We start from the raw sequence: 9,371 nt of genomic DNA on the forward strand, positions 1-9,371 counted from the left end.
TAATGTGGCTCAGATCCCTCTTGGCTGGGGTTGATGGGTTGGAACGGTTCTGTTCGTTGCTTCCTATGATTGTGCGAACTCCCTCCATTGTGATTGTGACCTCCATGGTTATGTTGAAGGTGTCCTCCCGAGTTCGGGGTAAAACGGGGCTTCTGATGAGCTCCAGTACTGTACTTTCCTTGTCCATACTTCCTCTTGCGGCTTTCAATCTGCTGCTGCTTCCCATCAATCATGAGAGCACTATCTACCAACTCCTGGTAGTTGTTGAAAGTTTCCACCATCAACTGCATGCTCAGCTCATCATTCAGTCCTTCCAGAAACTTCTCCTGCTTAGCTGCACCCGTAGCAACGTCATCTGGGGCATAACATGCTAACTTACTAAAATCTTCCACACACTGGCCAACGGTACGTCCTCCTTGGCGCAAGTTGCGAAACTCACGCTTCTTCATGGCCATAGCTCCTGCTGAAACATGAGCAGAACGGAAAGGTTGCTGAAACTGGTCCCATGTGACAGTGTCGATGGGGTGAGTGGCTGTGTAATTCTCCCACCATGATGCTGCGGGTCCATCAAGCTGGTGTGCTGCAAAACACACTCTCTCCTCATCTGTGCATCCTGCAGTGGTCAGCTCCCTTCCAACCTTGCGGAGCCAATCATCTGCAACAATCGGCTCGGTGCTGCTGGAAAACACCGGCGGATTCAGCCTTTAGAAACGGGCTAAGTGATCAACAGGTGGTGGTGGTGGTGGGTTGTTGTTGTTTTTGTTGCCTTGGTTCTGAACTAACACTTGCATCAGGGCATTCTGCTGTTGAATCAACTGAGTGATCTCCTGTGGGAAAACGAATCCGGTGTCGCGTCTCGGAGGCATCTGATGGGTTTAGAAAAGATGAGAAAAATAGAATAGAATGATATCTAGAGGGGAAAACACTACCCATATGCACATGAGACAAACACAATCATATCACTCCAATCAATTTCAAACAAGGCATACAATCGATCTAACTATCGTGACAAAGTGCTCGGTCTATACTATATACATGGAGGAAATACTACTGCTGATATGGTGGTCTACTAGAAATTTTGATCAGTCGAAGACTCCATGATATCTTCTCCAGCTTCATCATCCAAATCGTCATCACTAGGGTCTGAGTCGGTGTCGTCGATGATAATGTAGTTCTCCGGGCAAGTAGAATCGTCGTCATCTCCTCCTAGCGCTGGGTCTCCCATGAATACTCCGATCTTCTTTATCAGGTCGTCATTCTTCTCCAACAATGTTGCGATTTCCTCCTCATATCCATCGCGTTTAGACTTGAGTTCTTCCTCCAGCTCCGTGATCCTGGTCTTTGCCTTCTTCAGATCTATCATGCATGCGCACATCTGGTTCTCCTGGCGACAAATGTGCTGGTTTAACTCCTGGATGAAAGCTGCAATTGATCTATCCTTCCTGGTGCTGATCATCTCCCATTGCTCGTCTCGGCGCCCACAAATCTGGTAGATAGTATCCTTGAGATCCTTGTGGTACACTTCTCCAATGCGTCCCATGGTGATGTGGGCTGCCATGCTCTTTCCTAGACTCCAGGTTGGTGCATCAAAGGAAAACTCTATGGGCTCAGTGACTGGCATGAACGTCCTTCCTGGAACATGAACTTGGATCATCCATCGCTCCTCTTCTGGTAGTGTGGCGTTGTAGGTTCCGGTGAAGCTTGGTATTCCGATGTTCAGGTATCTAGTAACTTCCTTCAAGTATCGTCCAAAAGGTGTGTCTTCATCCGGTTGCGCGAACTTGTTCCTTGCATCCGCCATCCAAAAAGAGTAGAAGAAAGGAGAGGAGTCAGAAATGAGAAGAGAGTAGTGATCTAGGGCTTTTAGCTTAGTGGTCGTGTCCTACAGTCAACCTGGCTCTAATACCATCTTGTAGCGACCAGACTTCAAACAGTCCGATCTATGCATCAGTGTCATCCCTGGATCGATAATGCTGACACGCATAGTACTTGAAGGATTTATAACAGAGTAGCAATCACACACTTATTACATCGAATAGTCTCAAAAGAGAACTTATTACAATAAATATGGCTTAAGGCCATCTAAAATGATAACAGCGGAAGGCTTGGAAGATAAAGTGAGTCCATCAACTCAAACGACATCACTGAGTATAAGACCACGACCTACGGCACCTTAATCGTCGTTTGAAAAGTCTGCAACATAAACGTTGCAGCCCGAAAACGGGTCAGCACATGGAATATGCTGGCAAAGTAACACATAGAGAGTAATGAACAGAATAATGCTATCACTACATGCATATTTGGCTGGTGGAAAGCTCTATGGTTACAGTTTTGCAAAAAGCCAATTTTCCCTACAACAAAGGAATAAATTTTATTTAACTATCATGGTGGTTGTTAAACATTGAGAAGGTACCTCCAACTCAATCCCATTAAGAACGTGATTAAACCCAATCAAATTTAAATTAAGTAACATGATGATGAGATCCACATGATAATCCAAGAACTAGATACTCAAGACGTCCATAACCGAGGACATGGCTAATCATGATTAGTTTGTACACTCTGCAGAGGTTTCCGCACTTTTCCCCACAAGACTCGATCTCCTCCGTTTGTATTCTCGCACTACATGATGTTTGAGAAATGGATGACCGAGACACGGTCTTTCAGAAACAATAACTCTTTACTCCGGGTGGACAGTTACACCTACTTTCCCCTACATGTGCTAGACCACATCTTCAAGAGGTCATGTATCGTACTTAACTATGCTAGAGCCCATAATAGCTTGTGGCTGCACACGGAAGTTTCTAGCATGAATAATCTCATGATCCCTTTGAGCCTAGGTGGCGGTCCATAGGATAATCACACGGGTACTCCGGGATATAAAAAAAACAGGCAACACTGGATTCTCCAGGTGCCTCAATCCACCCAGATGTAAATTAAAGTAGCCACGTTAAGTTGCACCATTAATTAACAAACTCACATCTGTCATGAAAAATCTCTCAAACCCAATCCACGTCTACGAGCATAGCATAGCAATGTAAGCAACGTAGAAGTAACTCCCAAAGGTTTGATAATAAACAGGGTAATAGGTACTACCTCATCTACTTCCCAAAACCCACATATTAAACAGATCCTAACCATGCAATTGTTTGAGGATTGATCTAATGCAATAAAACTGGGTAGTAAAGAGGTATGATCAAAGTGTTACTTGCCTTGCTGATGATCAGTGAAACCTAGAGACTCGTAGTAGCATGCTTCGCACTCCGGGTACTCTATCGCAAACAAACAATAACATACATAAGCAATCAAGCAAGGGTGCACGGGTAAAACTCAAATAAGAGATCTAACCAGAAAGTTCAACTTAAGAACTCCGGATTGCAAAAAGAATCAAATCGAACGAAGCAACGAAACTCAAACTACGAAAGAAACAAGCTCCGTTTACTAATCTGGACCGAAGTCAAATTTTATAGTATCAAAATCTTGTTCAAGTTGGTTAAACAGAAGGAGGGTTTCGAAACGAAACTCTAGGCGCTTGAATCGCCTAATTCCGACAAACGAGCGAAAAGTTATACTAAAACGGAAATCGGGTCAGAAATCGCGATCGAAAATAATCGCGAAAATTCCAAGAAAATAAAAACTGACGAACAGGCTAACGAACGAACGTTCGCTGTCTGTGGCTAAACGGTGAAAACCGTTCGTTAAAACGAACGTACGGACGAACGTCCGCAAAATAACTAAACCAACGAACCGATCTAATAAAAAACTGGGGTTTTTCAAAAAAAATAAAACACGCACGGTTTTCCGGTGAAAATCGGCGGCGGCGAGGCGGCTACCTCCGGCGAGGTCTGGCGGGGCGGCGGGACGGCTCCGGTGGCGGCGGTCGGGCGGCGGGGAGGCGGCGGTCGCGGGCGACGGCGGGGCGGCGGCGGCTGCGGGCGACGGCGGTGCGGCGGCGGCTGCGGGCGGCGTCGGCGCGCGGCGGCGGCGGCTGCGGGCGCCGTCGGCGCGCGGCGGCGGCGGCGGCTAGGGTAAGGGTTAGGTGGCGGCGGGCTTCAGTGGGCTGGGGGCTCGGGGCGGCGCTATTTAAGAGGGCCGGCTGGGCGGAGTCCTGGCCGGTTACGGCCTGAGTCGGTTTGACTTTTTTTTAAATAATTCGGATGTGCAGAGGAAGAAAGAAAAGAAATACTAAACAGACTCAAAAAATTCCGAAATAAAATTTCCCCGTCCTCTAAAAATAAGCTGGACAAGATGAACATTTATTTGGGCCTAAAATGCAATTTTGAAAAACGCATATTTTTCCTAGGCAAATAAAATAGAAATAAAATCCGAATAAAATCAAATATTTGTTTTTAATATTTTTCCTCCAATATTTCATTATTTTTGGAGAAGTCATATTATCCCCTCTCATATATTTTAATATGAAATATTTTCGGAGAGAAAAATTATTAAAACAAATGATCCTCGTTTCGATATTTGATAAAATTCAAATATGAAAATTGTGAAATCCCCAACTCTCTCCGTGGGTCCTTGAGTTGCTTAGAATTTCGAGGACCGCAAAACGAAATGCGATAAAATATGATATGCATGATGATCTAATGTATAACATTCCAAATTGAAAATTTGGGATCTTACAGGGAATTAAACAATGTATGAGTTGAAGAGTTACTCTCATTAGAAGGTGGGCACGGGTAGCTAATCCACTCTTCCTCCTTTTGTTCTTCGCTCTCCTCATCATCTTTTTCATCCAATGAGCTCATAGTTTCATCAATTTCTTCTTGCATAGACTCCTGCAAAATTTTAGTCTCTTCTTGGACAGTGGAGACTTCCTCAATAAATGCATCAATATCGGCATTATATTCATAATTCTCAAAGCAATATCTAAGTATAGCAAAATTTTCAGGTCTGTAAATAGCATCATCAAGATTTTCACACGTTTTAAACGAAGATTCAATTTCATAAGCACCAATAAAAGCAACAAATTCTTCTATTTGTTCCACATCATAGTAATCATATATACCATTAGCATAAGAAGCCAAGGTTTCATCATTAAATTTGCATGAAAAGGAAAGGTGTGGAGCTTTCATCCTAGAGCAACAAGTATAATCATATCTCAAGCATAGTTCCCGAGCATACCAATGCAACATATGAATTTGATCCCATAATAATTTCCCTTTTTGAGTCAAGCGATAATCCCTAAAGTATTCACGTTGATCCAACGGGTCTCCCATTACATAATTGAATGGGGTTTTCTTAGGATTATTAAAGTAGTACATAATATTTTTCACATAACCAGCATCGAGGGTTTTAGGAGGTTCCCCATCTCCATGAGTAGCAAGTACACCTAATTTTTTTGGTATTTCGTGTTCCATATCCATAACTAAAGATAGAGAACAACTAAGAACAACAAATAAAAATTACTTAGTGATAAAGCAAACAAGAACACACGAGAATATTCACCCCATGCTATGACTCCCCGGCAACGGCGCCAGAAAAAGGTCTTGATAACCCACAAGTGTAGGGGATCAGTTGTAGCCTCTTTCGATAAGTAAGAGTGTCGAACCCAACGAGGAGCTAAAGGTAGAACAAATATTCCCTCAAGTTCTATCGACCACCGATACAACTCTATGCACGCTTAGCGTTCGCTTTACCTAGAACAAGTACGAAACTAGAAGAACTTTGTAGGTGTTGTTGGATAGGTTTGCAAGAATATAAGGAGCACGTAAATAAAAAGTAGGGGTTGTTTAGATAAAGAAGCAATAAAGTAAATATAGAGAGTGTGGAAAAGTGGTGGTAGGAGTTGTGAAATTGTCCCTAAGCAATTGACTACTTTACTAGACCGATAGCAAGTTTTATGTGGGAGAGGCATAAGCTAACATACTTTCTCTTCTTGGATCATATGCACTTATGATTGGAACTCTACCATGCACCCGCAACTACTAAAGATCATTAAGGTAAAACCCAACCATAGCATTAAAGCATCAAGTCCCCTTTATCCCATACGCCACAACCCCCTTACTCGGGTTTATGCTTCTGTCACTCAAGCAACCCACTATAAGAGAATCATGAACATATTGCAACACCCTACAGCGGGAATCCCTCACGCTTGTGTGACACGGAGGGCACAATAGGACATCAACAAGTGGGGGGGGGCAATACCGCCGGGTGTGCGTGCATGCATTCATAGCTGTGAGTATATGTGCATATGTATGAGCGTCTATGTCTGTACTGTGTTAAAAAACCAAACAAATGAAACAGAAAAAATAGTGAACGAGTGGAAATGTGCAAACGATCGATAGAAACAGTGGAACAGTTATCAACATACAACCCTCCCGATGAAGATCATGAGGTGGTGACGGCTTCGTATTGTAAAACGCGATGAAACTTCTTCTCCTATTTTTTTCTCGGGAGGACGGAATTTATGGAGCCAAATTAGGGTCTGCGGAGCCTCATTGGCCCCACAAGGTAACAGGCACGCCTGGGGGGGTCGTGCCTTGTTGCCTTGTGGGCAACTGGTGGCCCCCCTTCAATGGGCCTTTGTTCCAGTATTTTCTTATATATTCCATAAAAATCTTCAAAAAGTTCCATACGATTCCGAGAACTTTTATTTCTGCACCAAAAACAACGCCATGGCAATTCTGATGAAAACAACGTCAGTCCGGATTATTTCCATTAAAATCATGCAAATTAGTGTCCAAAACAAGAGCAAAAGTGTTTGGAAAAGTAGGTACGACAAAAAAGTACCAGACAACGGCACCCCAGATGACCTTGAGGACCAAGACAGTGGCGATGGCGCCGAGACCAGATCAATTACGATGAAGCCGTGACCGGTCAGAAGGAAGTGCAGAAGGAATAGATGACCTCGATGATTCTGACGATAGCAACTATACGGCATAATCAGAGGAGGATGTAAGTCTCAGGCCCGATGAATTTGACATCCCCGAGGACATCAGAGTTGGAAACCTTCAGACGACGTCACATCAAATCCACCTGAAGTATCAAAAAGGGGCATGAAAAGCTTAAACATGTGGGTGGACATCCTCATAGCTGAGCAAAAACTTGAGAAAAGACTAACAGGCAAGACCAAATCTTATGCACAACGACGTCTCCTTCCAGCATTCGATGATGAAGTTGATGACAACCCTCTCTATAAGAAGAATCATCTCGATCCTCCTAAAAGCCCTCCTCGGTGGTGTGGTAAGCCAAAGGGAGGCCTTCGAGAGCCTCCTGCAATCCCTCCTTGTGAAGGCAAAGATCCGGTGGCGTCTGCCCTGCCATATGATTTGTGCAAAACCTTTACTGCGCAGCTTGCTCCTTCATGATCCATATATGGATCCAGGGACCGTGCACCTGCTGGACATGCCGGATATTAGGCATGGCTAGACAAGCATGCCAGTGCTCTGAACGATACTCGTTCTTGGGTAGCAGCTGCCGCCTCATAAATTGTAGCTCTCATCAGAGGAGCTGCACACCCAATGTGTTTATGGACAATGTCATGCAACATCAGTTCCCGGAAGGGTTTAAACTTGTCAACATCGAACCATATGATGGAACTACCGACCTGACTATGTGGATTGACGATTTTCTTCTCCACACCCATATGACTCGAGGAGATGGTCGCCACGCCGTTAAATATTTACCGTCAAAACTTAAAGGGCCAGCTAGGCACATGCTCAATAGCTTACCCGAGAACTCTAACGGAACTTGGGAATAGCTTGAGGATGCCTTTCCAGCTAATTTCCAGGGCACTTATGTTCGGCCCCCGAATGCTGATGATCTCAGTCATATCATCCAACAACCTCACGGGTCTACTATGAAGTTTTGGAATCAGTTTTGACCAAAAAGAACCAAATTGTTGGCTGTCCTGAGTCCTGACATAGAAGCGATCACCTCTTTCCGGCACAACATTCGTGATGAATGGCTAGCGCGACAACATGGACAAGACAAGCCGAAGTCCATGACGGCCCTTGCCTCCCTCGTGAACCGATTCTACGCAGGAGACGACGGCTGGAAGGCCCACAGTAGTAGTCACAACGGTGACCCCGGCACCTCAAATGTAAACAATGAGAATGGGAGACCTTGTTGTAATAAAAACAATAAATGTCACCATAAAGGCAATAGCAGTGACGCCGATGAGGTGACTATAAACATTGTATTCATTAATTAACGGAGTGTCCATACGAAGAAGACCTTTAAAGGGAACAAATACGGCCCGTCCGCATTGGATAAGATAATTGACAAGCCTTGCCAAATTCATGGTACCTTGGATAAAGCTGCCAATCACACAAACAGAAATTGTTGCGTCATCAAACAAGCAGGAACGATTGCAGCCGAGGACCAAGGCAGAGGCCAATCTCGTAGTGAAGATGAGGACGAACCTCCCAGGCTGAATAATGGAGGCTAGAAGCAATTCCCTCCTGAAATAAATGATGTAAACGATCTGTGCAACCAACATCCCTAAAAATGAGAGGAAGCAAGCTCCTCGAGACGATTACGCCATAGAGCATGTAGCGCCAAAGTACGACGCATGGTCGGCTTGTCTGATCACCTTTGACAAACGAGACCCTCCGAGCAGTATCCGTCATAGGTGTGGCTCTGGTGCTCGATCCCGTTGTGGACGGCTTTTACCTCGCGCGAGTCCTAATGGACGGGGGCAACAAACTCAACCTGATCTACACTGACACAGTCAGGAAGATGGGTACCGATCCGCCATGGATTAAACCCAACAATACCAGTTTTAAGGGTATCATACCAGCTATCAAAGCACAATGCTCGGGAACTATCACCTTAGAGGTGGTCTTCGGCTCTCCCAATAACTTTCGAAGCGAGGATCTAATCTTTGACAACGTTCCTTTCCACATTGGTTATCACGCATTGGCCGGGCATACTACTTTCGCTCGATTCAACGTTGTCCCGCATTATGCTTATCTAAAGATAAAAATGTCAGGGCCTAAGGGTGTTATAACAGTCAGTGGCAATACTGAATGCTCCATTCGTACAGAAGAGCAAACTGCGGCTCTTGCAGCCGAGGTTCAAGCCGCCGAGGAGGCGCCAAGGTCTGTTAAGGCAACAAACACACAGAGCTCAGTCAAGTGCCTCCGAGGTGTTAGCTTCGCTTCCATGTAATGAAGCGGCAACCGCAAATTAGGGTACGCACTCCACGGCTCTCCCTACCTATCTGAAGACTATGGCCCGTCGACCACTAGAAGGAAGGAATACCGAAGCTATCAACCCCGCATGATCAAGATAGAAATTTTTGAAGACTTGGCGTGTACTTCAAGGATTACTCTGTCGTTGTCATATCAGCAACCAACCATATGTTTAGCCTAGGTACCACCGGTGCATATATAAGCCGAAGGGTTTAGACTCTAGAG

The 9,371-nt window shown here is 44.7% G+C and overlaps 1 protein-coding gene across 1 annotated transcript; it reads left to right on the forward strand.

Annotated features, from left to right (window-relative positions):
* The first annotated feature begins 8,640 nt into the window (after positions 1-8,640).
* Positions 8,641-9,123, forward strand: LOC141041383 (uncharacterized). The gene has a single exon (XM_073507533.1). It carries the CDS (start codon positions 8,641-8,643, stop codon positions 9,121-9,123), a length of 483 nt encoding a protein of 160 aa, XP_073363634.1.
* Positions 9,124-9,371: the final 248 nt, after the last annotated feature.

The sequence above is a fragment of the Aegilops tauschii genome, chromosome 2 (assembly GCF_002575655.3).
Source record: "Aegilops tauschii subsp. strangulata cultivar AL8/78 chromosome 2, Aet v6.0, whole genome shotgun sequence".
NCBI lineage: Eukaryota > Viridiplantae > Streptophyta > Magnoliopsida > Poales > Poaceae > Aegilops > Aegilops tauschii.